Raw genomic sequence first — 22773 nt, forward strand, 5'->3', positions numbered from 1 at the left:
AAGGGCACCAGCGGCTGTGTCAACCAGTCATGACTTTACACACATGAGAAAAAGAAAGGCATGTGTACCATCGCCCCTATTATTGCGTCTCCTCCCAAGAGTCCTGTGAGATATGGTGGGGACAATCTCTGATTTTGACCGTGACATGATGCATAATGAAATGGCCTGTGACATTCGCTGTCAAGGCTCACAGAAGAAGAATAGCTATTTGGTTACTGCACTGGAGGGCAGCCAGTGCCTGTGGCATTGTGTGAAGCAAAGTGGACAGCAGTGCGAATGAAGGCAATTCTCCCACACTGCAATGTTGGATTCCTCGAGTTGTGTAACACGTTGTAAACAGATTACCCAACTCAATGTGACGAGTGTTTACAGCTGACACATTTCTTAAGAGATTCATTTCCAGACTCTCTGCTCCAAACCTGGCTTTAAAAAAAATTCGAACCACCGCTTAAGGATCCTCAGGGGGGTTTGAATAGAAGTCCCGTTTACTGTGAGATAAAGCCCACATTGTGCAGCTTACATTTGCAAATCCTAGAATGATCTTGGCTGAGGGATGTTACTGAGTACTCAGTCATAAATGAGCCCATACAGCCTGGAGCTTTCAGTCAAGAAATAAGATCTGGGAATGGAATTGGTAACAGGTGAGATTCTAAGGCTTATTTCAGCTCTCTCTTGAGCTCCCTTCCCTATCCATGCAATCTGGTGTGTTTTTCAACCAGCTTGGCACAGTGGCAGTAGTAGCCTCATCTCTGTCAGAAACTTAGCTTCAACTCCTACTCCAGAGAAATAGGCACATGTGATCAGGAGGGAGTTCTGCACGGTCTCTCAGATGAGACTTGAAATTGAGGCCCCTCTGCCCCACTCAGAAGGATGCAAGACATCCAAAAACATCATGTGGAAGAGAGCAAGGGGAGTGCTCCTGGGTGTTTGGGTCAATATTTGTCTCTAACATAAAATCACCATCAAAAAAACAGCCAGGTTGTTTATGAGACTTACGGTCATAGAGTCCAACAGCACAAAGACAGGCCCTTTGGCCCAAACTGGTCCGTGTCGATCAAAATGTCCGTCCATGCTAATCCCACTTCCCTGCGCTTTGCCCATATCCTTCTAATCCTTTCCTATCCATGTGTTTGCCCAAATACCTTCTAAATGCTGTTCATGCCTTAACCAATTCCGCTGGCAGCTCATTCCATGTGCGTACCACCCTCTGTGTAAAAAGGTTGCTCCTCAGGTTCACTTTTATTCTTTCCCCTCTAACCTTAAACTGATGCCCTCTCATCCTCAATTCCCCAACCCTGGGAAAAAGACTGAGTGCAATCACCCTATCCATGCATCTCATGATCTTATACACCTCTGTAAGATTCCCCCTCAGTCTCCTATGCTCTGAAGAAAAAAGTCCTAGCTTGACCAACCTCTCCCTACAACTCAGGCCGTTGAATCCAGGCAATATCTTTGTAAATCTCTTCTATACTCGTTCCAGTATAATAACATCCTTCCTATAACAAGGTGACCAAACCTGAACACAATCCTCCAAGTGCGGCCTCACCAACACCCTGAATAACTGCAACATAACTTCCCAACTTCGATACTCAGTGCCCTGACTGATGAAGGCCAGTGTGCAAAAGCCTTTTTCACTGCCCTGTTCACCTGGGACTCTACTTTCAGAGAACTGTGAACCTGAACTCCAAGATCCTTCCGTTCCATTACACTCCATTCACCATGAAATTCCTACCTTGGTTTGACTTTCCAAAATTCTGCCCGCACATGAATTATTGGCAGTGCAGCAGTGCCCAAATTTCAATATTTGGTCTCCTTATCTAAAGCAGGCTACATTTGCCTTGCAGGAGGACAGTAAAAGGTCAAATGAATTGGTCCCTGAGGTGTGGTGGCTGTAGGAATGAAGGGCTGTAAATCAGGTCAATATCCTCTACAGTTTAAAACAACGAGAGGTACTCTCATTGGGACTCCCAAGATTCTGGAGGGTCTTGGCAGGGCAGCTGCTGAGAGAATATTTCTCCCTGGCTGGGAAATCTGGAACATGGGAGTGCACAGTCTCAGGATAAGGGACTGATCATCAAGGACAAATTTCTTCACTCAGAGGGTTGTGAATCTTTGAGATTATCCACCACAGATTGTTCTTGACATTCTGTCATTGAAGGCTGAGACTGAGACAGAATTTTAGTCTCTCATGGAAGCAAGGCAAAAGGGAGTACAGAGGAAAGTGGAGTTGAGGTAGTGGAACAGCCATTGCTTTAATAGATGATGGAGTAAGCTTGAGGGGTCAAATAGCCCCCTTCTGCTCTTATTTATCTGGCTTTTACTTCATAGGCTGTCAAGCACTTTGGGATTTCATGAAGCCAAAAAGATAGGAGGAAGTCACTTAGCCAATATCATTGGAAATGGTGGTAACATTTCCAATGATATTGGCTTCCTTCCACATGTAAAACACATGGGACTGCACTGCTGATTGAGGTTGTCAAAGCAGCAGCATCCTCTGGGAGCTCAAGGCATTGTCCTCGTGTTAGATCTTCACTTTTATTCAAAGTTTAGCATTAAAGACATTCTCCATCCTACTACATTTCAAATGAGAACAAACACACAACCACACCTCCATCTATTGCCCCAGGAAAGACCAATCATTCACTCCATTCCAAGACTGAGAGAAACTGAAAGAGGGGAACTTGCTTGTGGTATAGTTCCTCTGTGGTAGTAGGAAGTGTGGGTTTGGAAGGTGCTGTCAAAGGAGGATTGGTGATTTGTTACACTGTATCTTATAGAGGGCATACACTGCTGCGACTGAGCATCAGTGGTGGAGGGATTGAACGTTTGTGGATGTGGTGCCAATCAAGCGGGTTGCTTTGTCCTGGATGGGGTCAGGCGTCTTGAGTGTTGTTGGAGCTGCCCCCATCCAGGCAAGTGGTGAGTGTTTCACCACAGTCCTGACTTGTGCCATCTTAACGGTGGACAGGCTTACAGAGTGAGGAGCTGTTATGGTCTTACAGACTCAGTCTCAGCTACGATTGACAACGAAACATTCCGCATTCTAAAACTGTGCGAGAAAAATTCAAACATCTTTCAAGTGATTTTCTTTTGTCCTTTCTGAAGCCCAATACCATCCATATAATGGGATTCCCAGAGCTTGACACAATATAACAACTAGGTGTTAACCAATGTCGAACCAATCCTGAACAAATTCAACTTGCCTTTGTTAACAACAACATCTCTCTTTCATTTATTGAAGCATGTAACTTTTGTTATTAAACTATTATTGAATAGTGAGTTTCTTCAGACTAGAAACAGTGAGGGGCAGCCAGAATAAAAAGTGGTTTCTTTATTGAAAGCAGTTTCTTCAAACTCTCTGTTTCGTCTTGCCAACTCCTTCCACGGGTGCAATTTAGTACGTTTTCTTAAAGTGAGCAATATGCATTGAAGTGCACTTTTCAAATCATTACAACACTACCATTTAGAGCACAGGAGGCCATTCGGCACATTGTGTCTGTGACAGTTATCTGCAACAGCAATGTGGTTGTCACACTCCACATTTGCTCCATAGTTCTGTCATTTGTTTTCCCTGTGGGCCAACAGGAGGATGCTGATCCTGCTTAAAATAATTCATCTGTAAACTGCTCACACAGTTACTCATTCAGATAGACTGTTTTACTGCTTTCTGGTTCAAGCTCTTCTCCACCAACCTCACTTAGTCTCATGTTTCCCTACATGTACAAACACAGAATATGGCCATCAATCAATAAGCAACCCCTCATTACCTGGTCACTTAACATTCCTTCATGTTATTCAATTACCATTACATCTGCTGCCTTGGGCTACACTTTGTTTTTAAACCAAAGAAATCATTCTTCTCAGAGTAGCCAACACTCTGCATAATATCTTCTGAAATCTTTTTTTTTCTTTAAATTTATTGAGACATCCACAGGCATGACATAACAGGAATTTCACCCAGAGGGAAATTTGCACACTGTCCACTATCATTCAGTTCACCTCACAGAAGGGATGTCAAGGGCTCTGGAGTACATACAGAGGAGATTTACTATAATTGGACAAAAGATGGTCCTGTGGCATGTTGAGTAACATCCTGTGTCTGAGCTAGAAGGTCTGATCTGAATTCCATCCTAGGACTTGATGGTAAGGAAGGTGCATTCATACCATGACCAAACGGGTTTAGCATCAACTGGGAAACCCTTCCAATACATATTGATGGAGGGCAAGTGAGATTCCTAGAGAGCTGTCAGATGGAAAGAACATTGATATCTCTACCATCATGATCCTTGACTCCAGGCTATAAAAGGTGCATAAAGGGTGTGTGTTGCCACATAAACTTAAGATTCCTCGAGTGAACTTTAACACACCACTACTGTGGTGTTTTTCTTGCAGTAGAGAAATTAAGGGGAGATTTAATTGAGGTTTCCAATATCATGTGTTTTGATTGGGTAAATAGGATGAAATTAATTCCAATAGCAGGATTTTCAGCAAGTCAAGAACATCGACCTAATATTACTGTATAAAAAATGCTTTCTTTAAAAACATATGTTTTAGCTGTTTCATTGCTTCACTTAACTTGGCAGCTTGACTGATTTTGATAGCTGCTTGTCAAAAGCATTGTGGTTAGGTCAAAATCCTAGGAGAATTATTTTTATGGTCAAGGTTGCCGATCAGTGATATTTGTCTATCAGATAACCTTAAGACAGAACCTAAATGGAACTAAAATTTGAATACAAAATACATCCCGTAAAAGATGTCAACCAACTATGGGACCTACCCATGACAGTGCATTATGCAGTAGAACAAACTGTTGCTAAATTCAAATAGAATGCAGCCTTTTGATGCAGCCACTCCAGCAACAAAACTGACACTGACACTGTAGTGCAGTACCGAGGGAATGCAGCACTGTCAGGAGGTATCATCTTCTGGATAATCTCATTGCTGTCTGTGGGAAATTCTCGACCTCCTACCATGGCCACACTTCCACATTAGATAGTTATCTACAAAATGCTTTGGGAGGTGTGAAAGCTGCTACATCGACACAAGCCTCTTGTTTCATTACAAACCACATTCTTGTAAACTAACAGTCCATCTCCACCTTCCATTAATTAAAAGGCAAAATACCGTTGAAGTTGGAGAACTCAGCAGTACCGGCAGTGTCTGAGGAAAAAAGCAGAGTTAATGTTTTGAATTCAGGATAGTTCTGCTTCATAACTTAAAAAGGTTTGGAATGTGATTGTGCTTATGCTGATGACCTAGGTGGGGGAGGAGTGAGTATAACAGATTGTGGGGGCACGCAAAGCAAGAGGCGATCACCAGCAGTAGTAAACTGCTGACGTAATAACTGTACATTGAATGAAACAGGAGAAACAGCATGGAAACAGGCCATTCAACCCATCCAGTCTACGGCCATGTCTTTACTCCAATCCAGCCTCTTTCCACTTTTCCTCATCTTATATCATCAGCCTCTATTCCCTCCTCCCTCACAACCTCTCAAATATAATGACACAATCTAGTTCCACCTTTCCCCGTGGGAATAAGTTCCTCATTCTCGCCAATCTCTGGGTGAAGAAGCTTCTTCTGAAATTCCCAGTTGGGTTTCTTGGGGTCAGTACAATGTTGACGGCCTCTGGTTTGGCTCTTCCTCACCAGAAGAAACATTGCCTCCAACTCCACTCCATCAAACCCAGAATGCAACAGTTAATGATTTGACTATTCATAATCAAAGGCCCATATACCCAGTCAAGATTTGCACTTTCCAAATTATAGTGACCTCTCTATTCTTCCCACCAAAGTACAGTACCTCATGTTTATCTGTGTTGAACTTCAATTTGCCAATTATTTGCCCATTCTGCAAATGTACAAAGAAAGAGCTCAAGGATATTACAGTTCAAACAGTGATGAAAATTAACATACCCGCAGAGAGCCCAAACTTCTGGATTCGGTGTTTCTTTAAATCTACAATCCAGTCAACCTTAAACGATTTCAGATCTTCTTCATCCAGTGCAATGTCTCCCAGAAAGGCAGCTACAGAAAGCAAAGAAGATGTCAGGAAAACAAATAAAACATTCACAATGTGTATCGCTGTGAGGGGAGAAACAAATAAATTTAGGACAGTAAAACCAAGGCTGTTGACTTGTATTTGCTGAAGCACATGTTCACCTTGCACTTTTTGCATTGTGAACCTTGGCACACTGGGTGGCATAGCCAACTCACACACAGCTTTGAACTACCAAACATCACATCTATCAGCAATTCAACCATACTGGAGATTACCCCGATTCCAAACGCACCTTAACCATCCAACTACTGAGGCTAAGGGGAAATTTGATAAAGGTACAAAATAATGTGAGGGTGTTTAGGTAAGGGAGACAAAAGAAAATCTGTTGCCATTAGCTAACAGTTAAAGGGGCACGCAGATTTAAGGTTTTGGCAGGAGATTAGAGAGATTGGGGCTGTGAGGGAAAACACTTTGTTACACGTTGAATTAGTTGATGATTCAAAAATTTAACATAAAATCTGTACAGCGGGGTACTGGAAGTGTCTGAATGGCTCGACAGACAGCCAGTGAGAACACAAGGACTCCTTCAGTATCAATGATTCTATGATACAGGGGAGCTGACTTGTGCACAGAAACACCCCAGGACAGGTACTACCCCACCAATAACTCTAGACTGAATCGTCAATGACATAACCTTCAATTGTCACAGCCCTGCCTGTTTCAACAGCACTCCATAGCCTTGGCAAAGCCCATCCTCACCACAGCATCCATCTCCTTCAACCCTCCTCCTTGGTGGGTGCTCCTCTTTGTGAGCTCCTACTTGCATTAAATGCACCCAAAAAGGTAAGTTGTTGACAAAAAGAGTAGCTGAAAACATCCACAGACAGTGATTGCACTTTTCTGGACTAGGCTTCGAGAAGCATAGGGAGTGTGGGGTAAAGCAGAAAGCAAGACCAACATGGTGAGTCAAAGTTAAAAACAGAGAAGCAAGATTAGATTCCAACAATGAATGAGCAGAGACACAAGCATCTGCAATAAGAGGCAGGCACAACTTAAGACGAATAACAAAAAGGGAATGGTGCCTAAAGACATATTTCTTTCAATCTGCATTCAGTCTTCACCTGTAGCAAAATCTTCGTGACTTATGGCAGACTTTGGGACCATATCATGTTAACCAACATGACGGGCAGGCAATGGAGCAAAGCTGGCAAAATTAAGTTGAGATGCGGATCTAACAGAGTGGCAGAGCAAGCTCAATGGGCTTTGAAAGCCTCCTCCTGTTTCTAGCCACCACCCCCCACCCTCCCCAAAAACCACTTAAGCAGCCCAAAGCAGGGCCTCTCCACAAACAGAGTTGGAAGAAGGTTTGACACTCTCACTGAGCCGCTAACATTTTGCACATGGCTCAGAGCTCAACAGCCAGATTTTCTAATCTGTTTTGACGGGTTCCCTTTAGGCTGCCAATTATTTTCAAGAGAACATTTCTTTCAGCCACGTCGAGCAATTCTGATTACAGACAGTGGCCTTGAATTCCACTTTATTCCTGAATAAATGGCATTAGCCCTCCAATAAAGTGCCATAGAAAGGAAGACCCCTGACTACTGAGGTGCAATAACCCTTCAATCCAGCATGACAAAAAAGGGAGATATCCTTCCACAGTGGAGAACAGGCATGGTGTTTCATAATCACATCAGTTAAAACAATAACAATATACAATCTCCAGACTGGAAATGCCGTACCTTTTTAATTTTTCAGTATGGATGAAATGGAAAAAGAACTGTATTTGAACCCAAAGATTGCTGCATGTTTTGAAAACAAGTTATCTGACCTCATTGCAAATGTACTAGAGCCAAAGTGGTTGTGCACAAATGATGCTTTGGTTGGGAACAAGTAGCTGATTGGTCCTTGGACTAATGATTGTGGACTGGTGACCAGTTCTTGATGACAAAAGCCTTTTGCCTGCCAAGAACTATGTGACTGATTCTCAGGTAGCTTAACAGCTTGGGGCTGTGGACAGGTTACAGAAAAACTTTCAGATCTCCACCAGCTCAGGAACTGTGACTGTTCTCTCCTGCAAAATCTACTTTAAGCCTCAGGAAGACCCGTTTATTTGGCCTTCAGCAGTTACTGTAAGCTGTGGCTTTTACTTAGTAAGTCAGAGACATTTCTACAAGAGTAAACCGGTCCCCTGGGCGTTCTGCATAGGCTCTGGAGAAGGTAAACAGAGAAGCAGTGTTATAACCAGCACAAGAGTCAGAAGAATTGTCTTGGCAACTTTGTAAACAGGAACTGTTAACTGCATCCCTAGTCCTTCTCACTACCTGAAACACCCATGTTTTTTCCTGTGTGTGTGTCAGTCTGTGTGTCTGGAGGAGTTTAAAGGGCATTAGAGTTTTAACTTGTAGAGATTCATAATTGTGTACTTGGAATTAGAGTCTATTTACTTGGTATAAAAACCAATTCTTGTTGAGTACAGAAACCTGCCGCGCACTTTCCGTCAGAATTGGTCTAAAGGGCAGGCAAATTATGGAATTCTGCATACCTTTTAAAATCTTTAACTTTTATGACAATCTGGAAATAATGGGACTTGACTTCCAGTGCACTAATCATTGAGGTGTAACAAGACAGAATGCACAAAGGACTCAGCAGGGATGCACTGATACAAAATAAGTAAGAGTTTTCATTCAATTCCTAGCTTGCAAGAGAGACACTAAAAAGCTGTCCTAATATGACACCAATTTAACCATTTCACCTCCAAGAAATGTGGGATTGAAAACATGTCATGCTGGCACAGTGAAAGGTCCTCTTTGGAGGCAGGGGATGCTGCTGGGACAGGTTAGAGAGAGCTCAACTTGAGTAAAGCGATCTGGGAGCCAGGAGAGACAGATGGAGAAGTTTCAGAACTAAATTCCAGAACTGAAGGCCCCATGAGAAAGCCTGGCTTTGAATGGCGGGGAGGATGGAAATCAGAAGACTCTGAGTTGTCTCTTGGTTGTATAGATGGAACTGTGAGGCCGAGGAGGAAGTTTCGACATAATGCAAAGATTTAGTCTATGGCATTATGGACACGGGATCCCAGGATAGACAATGAGGGGGACCACTTCAGATAAGATAAAGACATGAAATGAAGATCATGGAGAATGAGTGACTAATCAGCGGAGAATTAGATTCGTCAAAGCTGAGATTTTGATCAACAAAGGTGCAATGCCATGAGTGACGAGGATGTGCTGTCTGACTGTCTAGTAGAGATAGTTTCAACTGAAGGTTAATTATAAACGAAGAATGTACAGGGTTACAGGGTGAAGTTGTCGGAGTGATTGTAGGTAAAATGCTCCTCAAGAGGATTAGTACAAACAGGATTGGCTGAAGGGCCTTCTTCATGCTGCAATCATTCGAAGAGTATATGATTAGTGCAAATGGCAAGTCTAAAACATCTGTAATCAGCATCATCCACAGTTGTAGACTGCATGGTTCATCTTGGTCTACTCCTTAGAGCTCCACCAAAGATGCCAGCCTTTAGTCAATTTGATTCACTTGCAAATCTAGGCCCTGATAAAATTCTGCCAGCAGTGCTGAAGACTTATGGACCAAAGTGCCATACTTCTTGCCAAGCTGCTCCACCACAGCTCCAACACTGGCATCTACCCCACAAAGCAGAAAATTACCCAAGTGTGTCCTATCCATAAAAACCAAGGCTAATTCAATCAGGTCAATTATCACATCATTAATCTCTTCTCAATCATCAGCAAGGTAATGGAAGATGTCATAGGTAATGCTTGCAAGTGGCACTTACTCATCGCACTTCCTCATCATTAACATGCTGAGGCTCAGTTAGGTCCTTGCAAACTTGGTTACTTATTTCACATCAGTGCATCCCCATTAAGTGGACTTCTTTGTCTATTCATCTTGTTATACCTCACTGGGGTAGACTTGATCCAAAAAAATGGACAAATAAACTGAATTCCTGAAGTGAGGTGAGAGTGACTGTTCTTGACATCAAGGCAACACTGGACTGAATATGGCCTCAAGGAACCTGAGCAAAACTGGAGTCAATGGGAGTCTGAGAGGAAACTCGAGCTATCATCTTTCCAAGGCACAAAGTAAGATGTGGTTGTTGGAGTCAATTATCTGAGTCTCACAACATTGCTGCAAGAGTTCCTCAGAGTAGCGTCCAAGGCACTGCCAACTTCAGCTGCTTCATCAATAATCTCCCCTCCATCTTAGGTCAGAAGTGGAAATATTCACTGCTGATTGCACAGTATACAGTTCATTCACAACCCTTCAGACATTGATGATGACCATATTTGATTGCACAAAAGACCGAGACACATTCAGGCTTGGGATTATAAGTGACAACCGACATTCATGCTCATTAAGTACCAGGTAATGATCAACTCCATCAAGGAAGTGTAACCCAATGATACATATTAAGGACTGAATATTGTTGTGATCCCTCAGTGAGATCAAGTAGCGGTACTGAGAGAGCAGGGTAAAAACAATGACTGCAGATGCTGGAAACCAGATTCTGGATCAGTGGTGCTGGAAGAGCACAGCAATTCAGGCAGCATCCGAGGACAGGCAAAATCGACGTTTCGGGCAAAAGCCCTTTATTCCTGATGAAGGGCTTTTGCCCAAAACGTCGATTCTGCCTGTCCTCGGATGCTGCCTGAATTGCTGAGAGAGCAGGGGCCGACCAGAGTGGGAGCAGTTATAACTTGGTTGCAACTCCCCATGGTAGCCACTGCTGCCTTAGATCTTGGGAAACCAAACTTGTCGGTTTGCAACTCCACTTGGGGTCCTGACACCCAACTTAGAGAAGCCTTAGTCTAACCATCTCCTCTTGGCATTTAATAGCATTATCACTGGTGAATCGCCACTATCAACATAAACAGTGTTACCACTGACCATAACTAAAGACCAGGTTAGAGTTTGGGAATTCTGCAGTGAGTAACTCATCTCCTGATTCCTGAAAGCCTGTCCACTATCGACAAGACACAAGTCAGGTTTGTGCTGGAACACTCCCACTTGCCTGGATAAGTACAGCTCCAACCACATTTAAGAAACTTGACATCAGCCAGGTAAAAGAAACAGCCCATTTGATTCAACTCATTTCACCACCTTACATAATCACTCCCTTCACCACCGGTGCATAATGACAGCAACTTGCATTGTTCAGAAGCACTGCAAAACTTACCCACGCTGATTTTACGGCATTTTTTAAATCCTGCAATCTCGACTATCTAGAAGGACAAATGCAGCAGCTGAATGGGAGCACTACCCCCTGTAAGCTCGCATTCAAACCACACACCATTCTGACTTGGGACAATGTCATCGTTCCTCCACTGTTTCTGGATCAAAATCCTAGAACTACCACCCAAACAGTACTGTTGGTGGACAGACACCCTGTAGACGTATGCACTTTAAAAGAAATACTTTTTGGGAACTCAGCAACAGAGTGGCGCATTTTAGAATCAGCCACATTGATGATGGTCTGGAGTCACGTGCAGTTATGCTTAGAACAGTACATTAAAGGACATTCATCCACCAAAAGGGTTTTTCCAACAAAGTGGTAGTTTCATGATTATCATTACTGGAGTTCGCTCTCCAAATCCAGATTTATTTAATCAACTGAGTTTAAGTTCCTCCAGGTGCTATGCTGGGATGTGAATTTTTTTTCAGGATCATAAGTGCAGACTCCTGGATTTCTAGTTGAGTAATGTAACCACTTCTGTTCCCGATATATACACAGTAAGGGTGCTGCCTTGGGCAGTCCCATTTTTGAACGAGTTGAAGTTTGCAAAGGTTTTCATGCTCTTAAGTATAATTGAATGAAACAGGAATAAAGGAATGAAAAATGAAGAAGTTCATTAAAGTCGAACATATAATTGCTTGGCCGAGGAACACAGACTGTGGCATGTAGATTCCCGCAAGCTGTAGATGTAAATGGGTTGTTTTCAAGTCTTTGCACCACAGACTGTTTAATCGTTCCTTCTATAATTCAGTGAACAGAGGAGGAGCACCATATTTTTATCAAAAGGGAATTGAGACCAGAAAACATGCTGTGGTCTCCAACACAAAAGCGCATTATATAAAATATGTTGACCACTTGAAACAATTCTTTTGTGCATTTCTTTTTAAGAGGAATCCACTGTACTTAAAGGTCAGAGAATAGCTGTGGAGCAGGCAGATTTTCTATCTGAGGTTCGACATCAGCTGCACAACTTTAATCGTGAAATATGCACAGCCCACTCGACAGCGCAGTGGTAGTTTTGAACATACAATGCCAATCTCAGAAGACTCCTGCCTCACTTCCTGATTATGCCCGTCTCTGCCAGGGTGACTTCAAAAGCTACCTACGGCTTACGGGAAGCAAGTCACTCAGCACTGGCAATCCGGCTCACTATACAGTGGGAATACTTGAACAGGAAGAGGCCACTCCGCTCCCCAAATCTGTTCCACCATTCAATTCGGCCATGGGTGTGCTAACTCCATTCACTAACCTTATCTCCATATCCATTTACATCTTCGTTCCAGCAATAAAAGTCTCAGCTCTTGACTTTTTGTTCCTATCCTGAAAATCAGTAAATTTAAAGATATGGATCTCTACTGGATGGTCTAAGTTGAGAATAACTATGAATATAAATACAGCATATTTGCTTGCGTGACAAATCATGCATTTGAGTGCAAACCTTCATTCTGTCTTCTGCTGTCTAACCAATTTCTCAACTACATTGGCAAGGTATCCTCAATCCATAACATCAGATGCTAAATTACAGTGTCTTATGTGAAACCTTATCAAATGCACTCTGGAAGTTCACATGAATTTCATCTTTAGACATTCTCATTTATAACTTTAACTATATCCTCAAAATGACCAATTACGTTCATCAGATATGACCTGCCCTTTACAACCCCATGTTGATTGTGATAGCTCAAATTTCTCTAAGTTCTCAGCTGCTCTGCCTTTGCATTCCAAATAGATTTTCAACTAACAGGTCTATAATGTCTTGGTCTCTCTTTCCTTGTTTAAAGAACTGAACTATGTTTGCAGTGTTCCAAATTAAATGGTCAATTCCCAAATTGATATCACTTTGGAAGAGGTAAACTAAACTCTTTGTAATTTCACCTCCTGTTCTCTTTAAAGACTGTTGTCAGTATTAGTCTAATTATTTTTTCAAATACTGTTAAATGGCCCTGTTCCCTTGGCTACCCTCGTTCCTTTTAATGAGCCCATGGTCACCTTATTCATGACAGTTGTCTGAGAGCCACTCAGTGATCCTGGTAAAAGCTGCAAAATGTGAGGAGCACAATGGTGAAATTCTGGGCCTGATAACATTCAAATTCAGTATTCTATTACGTAGAAAGTCTGGAGAGAAAAGCCAAATTCAAAAGAGTGCATTCAAAAGAATGCAAGAGAGGAGAAACAGTTTGCAGGTAGACTCCCAAACAAAGCAAGTAGGTGACAAACAATCTGTTGAAATGGAAGGCAACTTCAATGTGTCTGAAGCAATTAATTTCCAAGATGAATTAATACTATTTCTACCCTTCATAAAGTAACAATGATTCCTAATAAAAGGGCAGAGATTTAGAGAGAAAATGGTTAAAAGTTGTGATGAAGGATATAGGAAAATAGAAAATAGAAGGAGTGATAGCCCATCAAACCGGCTTTGTCATACAGTATGATCGTGGCTGATCCACTTGCTCATATGCTCACTTCAATCCCCACACTCTTTGACATCTTGAATGTTCCAAAAAAATTTTTTTAAACAAGCATACTTAGTGACTTAACCTCCATAACTTTGTGGTAGAGAATTGCACAGGTTCACCATCCTGAAGAGATTTTTTTCTCATTTCAGTCCAAAGCGACCCTTCATTGCAGGCATGCCCCCTCCACTGCAGACACTGTTAGAATTTTACATTTTAATGAGATCCCCTCTCACCTTTCTAAAGGCCAATAAATATAGATCTAGCCATAGAGCACAGAAACAGACCCTTTGGTCAAACTCGTCCATGCCTACCAAGTTTTCCAAACTAAACTAGTCCCATTTCCCTACGTTTGGCCCATGTCCTTCTAAACCTATCTGACTCATGTACCTGTCCAAACATATTTTAAGTGCAATTGAACTCTGCTCTATCACTTCCTCTGGTAGCTTGTTTCAAATACGGTGTGTGAAAAGATTGCCCCTCAGGTCCCTTTTAAAATTATGCCATCTAGTTTTGGATTCCCCATGGTGAGTAAGTGGAGATAATCCATTAAAAAGAATTAGATTTTTTCAGAAGACTACACTTGCTTTGCAATTCTGTGTTGTGTAAATCCTATGATCGAAGGGAGTAAAGGGCCTCTATTCCTTCAACAATCAGTGGAACCAATCTGTTCTTTATTTCTCCTTGAAAACATGCCATAGAATTGTGGCTGACACACAAAAGGAATATAACATATATATTTTCTTGTGGGCCAAAATTCTTTGGAATTTTTACAATAACAGAATCAATGCTACGCTCAGCCAGAGAAATGTCACTCTTTTGAAAACATCAATGCTAAGAAGCCAAATTAATCTTACTCCCAGGGTGAAGAACAAATATAAGATGTTGGGTTACGTTTCAAACTCAATATTTTCTTTTTGACAGCAGTAGAGGGGATGGCTGAAACTTTTCTGGTCACTCCATCTTCGTGATATGGTGAAAGTGATAGCTCTGGCACAGCCATCTTCTATTCACACGTTTATCACTTCGGTAGAAATGATTTGCGATACATTGATAGTTTGACCAAGGCACAGATGATGGTGTCCTTAAGAGAGGAGAAATCTGGAGTAGGAGTCAATTAGTGGGGACAGAAACTATTTCCCAATCCTAAACCAAAGTGCAATCATTAGTTATCATACCAGAGGTGTGCACGGTGAAGTAAGGGCCCAGACAACATCACAGCTGTAATGAGGAAGGCTTGTGGTCTAGAACTAGCTGGACCCCTAGCCAGGTGGAGGTAGATACTGCTGATGCTGGAGATTAGAGTCAAGATTAGAGTGGTGCTGACAAAGTACAGCAGGTCAGGCAGCATCCGAGGAGCAGGAAAATCGACATTTTGGGCAAAATGAAGGGCTTTTGCCTAAAACATTGATTCTCCTGCTCCTCGGATGCTGCCTGACCTGCTGTGCTTTTCCAGCACCACTCTAATCTGTACCCCTAGCCAGGTAACTCCGGAACAGCTTCAACACTGGCATCTACCTGACAATGTGGAACAATCTGCCTCAAACTGTATGATCCACAAAAAGCAGGAGAAATTCAATTCGTGGTCTATTGGTCTATTTTTGATTATCAGTAACACTTTCTCAGCGATGTTTACTTGCCAGTAACTCACCCAACCACACATAGTTTGGGTTCCACCAGGGCAACTTGACTCTAACCTCAATTCAGTGTTGGTCCAAACATGGACCAAAAGAGTTGAATTCCAGTACTGAGGTGAAAATGACTGCCCTTGACATCAAGGCAGCATTTGTTTTGAGTACAGCATCAAGGAGCCTGAGCCAAACTGAAGTCAATGGGAATTAGGGAAAAGACTCTCCACTGAGTGGAATCACCCCAAGCTCTGGGGAAGATGCTTGTTGCTGTTGAAGGCCAATTATCACAGCTGTGGAAGGTCCAACTGTCTTCTGAGTAGTCCAACTGTCCCTACACCACATGCAATTCAGCTCAGGAAGCTAGTTTATCACCACCTTCTCAAATGCACTTCGGTATGGGCAATAATGCTGGCACTGGCAACAACACATACATTCCAAGAATGGGTATGAGAAAACACTTGCATGAAAACAAACTGCAAATAGTGAACATTTGAAACAGGAGGTCAGAGAACAATAGCTCTGACAGAATCCAACAGAGGAAGCACAAGACTGTTTGCTGATTGAGAGAGATTGCGGGGTGGTTCAGACTGAGAAAGTAAATAGATTGAATAACTTCTGAAATGGAAACTTAGGAATACTTAAATGATATCTGAATTGAACGTTGCAGAAAAGACTGCTAGTGAGATGATGGGAATAACGTTAGATTTACCCGAAAACACATGCTGGTGAAGAGACACATATGTGAAAAGGTTACAACGCAGGAGGCCATTCAGCCCATTGTGTCTATGCATACCGAAAGAAAGCTTTGCAGCTGTCATCTCATTTTCCAGCTTCCGGTCCCCAACCTTGGATATTATGACATTTCAAGGACTTTTTAAATGCAATGTTCTGAGGGTTTCTGCCTCTACAAAATGAAATGTTACAAATTAAAAAGGACTATGTTCCATTAAATTTTGTAACTCAGAGTCCTAGGAGACATGACCAATAGCAGATCAATGTTGTGGCTCATCGAAAACTGCTGACAATTAGACATGTCCTCTGTCAGTCTTTATACAAACTGGTCTGTCACTCACACTGTACCAGATACACTCCACCTTGCACCCTCCAGGAAATCACTGCTGTTCTTCTGTGGAAGCCAAAGGCCATTCAACCAGTGACGGGAGACAAAGATGCCTGCCTTGGTCTGAGAGAATGACACTGACCCTTCTTCCTGTATTTGTTCTTTGTCCAAGAGATGTTAAGTATGATAGCATTCACCTGGTGCTTAACCTTTGCTGCCAACTTCTGAGAAGGGTTCATTGTTACCTTGATAAAGGAGAGTAGGTATAATGTCTCAACACTGGGCACGTGGGAGATTGTGCTGTTACCAGGATCAATGGGGAAATGCATTTCCAGTGGCTTTCTTCAATTGACTGAATGGCAGGATGATCTTATGAAGAAACCAGAGCTGCATTCTCTAGAGTTTAGGAAAATGAGAGGTGATCTTATTCAAGCAGACAAAATTCTTCTTGAGCTTGACTGGGTAGATGCAGAAAGGATGCTTTCCCCAGTTTTGTTTGTTGGGGTGGCGTTGCAGCCTCAGGAAGAGTCCAGCCATTTAGGACTGTGATGAGGAGGAATATTTTTCACTCAGAGAATGTTTGGAATTCCCTTATACTCCAGAACAGTACTAAGCAAGTGCCATCATTATGTTTGAGCCTAAACTGAGACTGTTTATCCCACTCAGACAGATGTAGAAGATCCCATGGCAGTCTTCTGAAGAGCTGGATGCAGTCCTTCCTTGGCTGAAAGGAAGGAGCTGAGCTGATTGACTTAGAAAATGGTAGCAGAGAGGACTGCCCTGAAAAGCAAGAGATTATCCTTTAAACTTCTCCCTCTTGAACAGTGAGTTATGCATTGCTGCCTCACAGTGCCAGGAACCGGGTTCAATTCCACCCTCGGGCGACTGTCTGTGTGGAGTTTGCACATTCTCCCAGTATCTGCGTGGGTTTCCTCCGGGTGCTCCGGTTTCCTCCCATGGTTCAAAGATATGCAGGTTAGATGGATTGGCCATGGGAAATGGCAGGTTTCAAGGAAGGGGGGATGATCCTCGGAGAATCGGAGTGGACTCGATGGGCTAAACGGCCTGCTTTCACACTTTAAGGATTCTATGATTGTGATGGTGTACCTCACCAGATAGGGAGGCAGACCATGAAACGTGGTCTCGACATCAAGCTGGAGCCAAGGCAGAATGACCTGCCAATTGACTATTTGGCCACATAGAGCACTGCAGCCAAATTGAATGCACTCCTCAATCTGCGTCTGTGGGAGCAGGTGTGGAGTCAGAACAGAAGGATTCTGCTGCGTTCCCATCCTCCGTAATTGAAGGTCCAACTGCAGCCACCAAGATCAGTAACAGTTGTGAACTCAGAGCAAAGAGGGGAAGCAACACCCTTCACACATGGCAAAAGTGTGTCAGCTGTGGATATTCGAGGCCTGAATCAGAGGAAGATTCAGTACCCTTGGGCAGGCAGATCGCAGATGAAGTTTAATGGTGCAACACCATGTATTAGTCATTTGAGACACGGCTTGTGGCGATAAAAGCGTGTTCCAGAGGAATTGTTGATTGTGCAGCTAAGGTTCTCAAAGCTTCCCATCACTGTGGGTTTCCTCACCTCATGTCTGCATCTGTGAGCCAAAATTAACTAATAACTCGACTGTATTTGCATCATGAGTCCGCATCTGGTTGTCCTGATAAAGGAAGGATATTATTTAGCTAGAGAAGGTTAAGGGGAGATTTACTACGATGTTGTCAGGTATGGAAGGTTTGAGTTATAAAGAGAGGTTGGACATAGAGTCATAGAGATGTACAGCATGGAAACAGACCCTTCGGCCAACACGTCCATGCTGTCCCAGATATCCCAACCCAATCTAGTCCCACCTGCCAGCACCCGGCCCATATCCCTCCAAACCCTTCCTATTCATATACCCATCCAAATGCCTCTTAAATGTTGCAATTGTATCAGCCTCCACCACATCCTCTGGCAGCTCAAACCATACACGTATCACCCTCTGTGTGAAAAAGTTGCCCCTTAGGTCTCTTTTATATCTTTCCCCTCTCACCCTAACCCTATGCCCCTCTAGTTCTGGACTCCCCGACCCCAAGGAAAAGACTTTGTCTATTTATCCTATCCATGCCCCTCATAATTTTGTAAACCTCTCTAAGGTCACCCCTCAGCCTCCGACGCTCCAGGTAAAACAGGCCTAGCCTGTTCAGCCTCTTCCTGTCTTGCTGGGACCTTTTTCACTGGGGCTTAGGAGGTTGAGGGGTGACTTTATAGAGGTTAATAAAATCAATAAAAGGTATAAATACGGTTAATGATAGGTATTTTCCCTCGAGTGGGGGATTTCAAGAGCTGGGGGACATATTTTTAAGGTGAGAGGAGTGAGATTTGAAAAAGACATGAGGGGAAAAGTTTTTACAGAGGGTGGTTTGTGTGTGGAATGAACTTCCTGAGGAACTGGTAGATGCAGGTACAGTCAAAACTTTAAAAGATACTTCGATAAGTACATGAATAAGAAAGATTTGGAGAGATATGGGCCAAGATATGGGACTAGTTTAGTTTGGGATTATATTTGGCATGGACTGGTTGGACGAAAGAGTCTGTTTCCTTGCTGTATGACTCTATGTATCAACAAGGATCATAGGAGCTTAATTCGATGGGCATTTGTCACATAGCAGTTCCTACCATATCAGACTACTGGATGCAAAAGTCACAATGCAAAGCTAGAATAGGGCTCTTCTCCATTCCTGCTTCAGAAACACATTAATTGTGTGATCGACACACTCTATGTACAAGTTAATGTTGTGTTGTCACTTCCCTCAACAGTTTCTCTGTGAAAGTATCGGAACCCCGGTGAGACGGTAACCACAGCCACGGAGGTGGATTGAGAGCAAATACTGTGCACAGACAGTTAAGCCAAGCTCGTTGGACAGCCTTTTCTTCAGGGGAAGCAGCTGAACACACAGCTGATGTCGACCAGCGTCCCCAGTTGCTTGGCAATGCGAGCCGATGCCAGGATACAGAACACAGATCGCCTGCCAGTGAAAACGCCAGCTGCTCAATAGAAAGAGAAGGGGGAACCGTAGAAACGGTCTCTGGAAGCAGGGCATGGGTTTTTGTGCCAATATTAGCAGAGTGTGGAGGAGAAAGCGGGGAGAGCAGCATTTACACTGGCAAGCTTGCTGTGGAACATAGCCAGTTTTGAATCCCCTGCTGTGTGAACTTAACACTGCCACTCGTGGAAGCTCCTCCGTATCGCACAAATCTCCAAGGCACAAATCACACGGACAGATAAATATTAGAGACACCATCAAGTTAGGGCTGCTCCGCAGTTTGAGTCCAGTCTGCCTTGAGAGACTCTCTGCTAATTCGAAAAGGACAATAAACACAGGAATTGAATGGCTACAGACTGCATTAATCAACTCTTGAGCATCTTCGATGCATTCAAAAGCAAGCATCAGGTCCAGCGCTGAGGACTACTCTTCTTTCAACTCTTCCACTCAACATTACTCAACAGTAGCTTAAAAGCATTTACTCAACAACTTCACCACTATCAAACAATGTAAGGTATCGCAAAACATAAAACCTTCGGAAAATGAAAAGATGTCAAACTATACAGCAAGAGGAGCTTGGTATCTTCTCCTGGCAATACCTGTCCTGAGAGTGTTTGACGGGACAGTGTAAAGAAAGCTTTACTCTGGATCTAGCCCCAACTGTATCTGTCCTGGGAGTGTTTGATGGGAGACAAGGTAGAGAGAGCTTTATTCTGTACCTAACCCCATGCTATATCTGAATGTTCAATGGGACAGTGTAGAGGAAGCTTTATTCTGTATCTAACCTTGTGCTATGTCTGTCCTGGGAGCGGACAGTGTTGTGGCTTCACTCTCCCATACTGTTTGACCTGGGCTGACACAGGTGTCTCAAATGGAAGGTGTTTCAGTTCCAGTCATAACGTGTCATTTTAATACAGAACTTCTCAAACCTTCACTCAGGTTTGTCTTTGATGATTGATGGCTTTACACAGTGCGCCATATGAACAGCTGCCCACGAAATATTTTTAAACACTACAGCTTCTGCTGTTTTCAAACAATACAAAGCTTTGAATCCAAACAGGCAGACAGATCTGCGGTGTCAGTATCTCATCAAGTATTGCAAAATTCATTGCAACATATCCCTACTTTGATGAATGGGAGATATACAAAGAGCAGCAAATCACACCAAAGCAAATATCTGTTGCTCTCCTTCCTCCTGTAAGATACTCTCTAAGGCTGACCTATTTAACCAAACCTTTGGTTATCCCACCAAATGTCTCCTTAACTGGCTCAGAAGAGACATCCAATGAAGACGAGAGAGATTTTAAAAAGACATGAAGGGCAAATGTTTTCCACAGAGGGTGGTTCGCGTGTGGAATGAACTTCCTGAGGAAGTGGTGGATGTCAGTACAGTGACAGCATTTCAAAGACATTTAGATAAGTCAATAAATAGGAAAGGTTTGAAGGGATATGGGCCCAGAGCAGGCAGGTGGGACGAGTTTAGTTTGGACTGGTTAAACCATAAGGCCTGTTTCTGTGCTGTATGACTCTTTGACTCCAAGCCAACTTTCAGTCCCTGAAGCGTGTTCCACTGTTTAATATTATTGTGACTGATCTGACACCATATAGCACATATCCTTTAATACCTTTGGCTGTTAAAAACCTATGAGTTACAGATTTAAAGTTTTCAGTTGATCTAACATCAATGACACTGTGTGAAATAGAACTCCAAACTGGTACCACTTTCTGAGGGAGAAATGTTTTCTGATTTCACTCTTAAAAGGACCAGTTCTGAATCCCTGGATAGCATCTCCTTCTCTTTGACTACCCCAACCAACAGAAATAGTTCCTCTCCATCTTACCTGTCTGACACCTTTACTATCTTTAAAACTTCATTCTTATCACCCTTTAACCATCTCATTTACAGGGAATACAATCCCACTTGCTTGGATGAGTGCAACTCCAACAACACTCAAGAAGCTCAACATTATCCAAGACAAAGCAGCCTGTTTATTGGGCACTATATCTACAAACATTCATTCCCCCGACTACCGATGCTCAGTAGCAGCAGTGTGTACTATCTACAAGGTGCACTGCAGAAATTCACCAAAGGTCCTGAGACATCACCTTCCAAACCCATGACCACTTTCTTCAAGAAAGACACAGACAGGAGATATGTGGGAGCACCCTGCAAGTTCCCCTCCAAGTCACACACCATCCTGACTTGGAAATATATTGTTGTTTCTTCAGGGTCATTGGATCAAAATCCTGGAACTCAACCAGCATCATGAGTGTACCAATGCCAAATGGACTGTAGCGGTTCAATAACGACTACCTTCGCACAAGGACTAGGGAGTGGGCATTAAAGATGGCCCTGCCAATGAAGGTTACATCCTCTGAATGAATAAAAAGACAAGCATGTACAATTCCCCTACAAGGTCCAAGTGTCACTCTGATAAATCGACAGTGCTGTCCCTGCCCAAGCCCAATATATCATACCTCAGGTGTGGGCTGCAGAATTACTCATAGTAACTCCAAGTTTGGTCAAGCCAAGGCTCTGTGTCAGTGAAGCACAATTTCTACCCTCTTGTGTTCTTCCTGATTACTTTCTGTCCCTGTCCATGATATTTTAAGAGGTTATCTACACAAGCAGCCAAATGTGTCAATCCCCACTTTGCTTACATTTGCTTACACTGAAATCCAATTTTGCTCAGTTCACTGCATCTGTCAATATCTCTTGGGAATTTTATGGATCCATCTACCTTTGTGTCAGCAGCCAGCATGCATTTGTGGCTTTCTATCTCAGAGTTTTCAAAGTTATTTAAGGTAAAGGCGCCATAGTCCCAGTGAACCAAAGGTTAGTCTCTCTTCAGAAAGGGATGGGGATATACCGACTAGAGAAGGTGCAAAACTTGACCTACTCTTGGGAAATAAGGCAGGGCAGGTGACTGAGGTGTCAGTGGGGGAGCACTTTGGGGCCAGCGACCATAATTCTATTCTTTTTAAAATAGTGATGGAAAAGGATAGACCTGATCTAAAAGTTGAAGTTCTAAATTGGAGAAAGGCCAATTTTGACGGTATTAGGCAAGAACTTTCAAAAGCTGATTGGGGGCAGATGTTCACAGGTAAAGGGACAGCTGGAAAATGGGAAGCCTTCAGAAATGAGATAACAAGAATCCAGAGAAAGTATATTCCTCTCAAGGTGAAAGGGAATGCTGGATGACTAAAGAAAATTAGGGTTTGTTAAGAAAAAGAAGGAAGCATATGTCAGGTATAGACAGGATAGATCGAGTGAATCCTTAGAAGAGTATAAAGAAAGTAGGAGTATACTTAAGAGGGAAATCAGGAGGGCAAAAAGGGGA

The 22773-nt window shown here is 42.9% G+C and overlaps 2 protein-coding genes across 2 annotated transcripts in view; both read right to left on the reverse strand.

Annotated features, from left to right (window-relative positions):
• LOC122543176 (bone morphogenetic protein 1-like) overlaps nucleotides 1-22773 on the reverse strand; it is a 132784-nt gene that overhangs the window by 88026 nt on the left and 21985 nt on the right. The window contains exon 2 of the mRNA XM_043681598.1: nucleotides 5917-6027. Coding sequence (XP_043537533.1) covers nucleotides 5917-6027 — 111 coding nt within the window. The remainder of the gene's footprint in view (nucleotides 1-5916; nucleotides 6028-22773) is intronic.
• LOC122543177 (metal transporter CNNM3) overlaps nucleotides 5972-22773 on the reverse strand; it is an 87305-nt gene continuing 70503 nt past the window's right edge. Inside the window, exon 12 of the transcript XR_006309941.1 lies at nucleotides 5972-6027. The gene's annotated coding sequence lies outside the window, so the exon portion shown is untranslated. The remainder of the gene's footprint in view (nucleotides 6028-22773) is intronic.

Source organism: Chiloscyllium plagiosum, chromosome 42 (genome assembly GCF_004010195.1).
Source record: "Chiloscyllium plagiosum isolate BGI_BamShark_2017 chromosome 42, ASM401019v2, whole genome shotgun sequence".
Classification (NCBI taxonomy): domain Eukaryota; kingdom Metazoa; phylum Chordata; class Chondrichthyes; order Orectolobiformes; family Hemiscylliidae; genus Chiloscyllium; species Chiloscyllium plagiosum.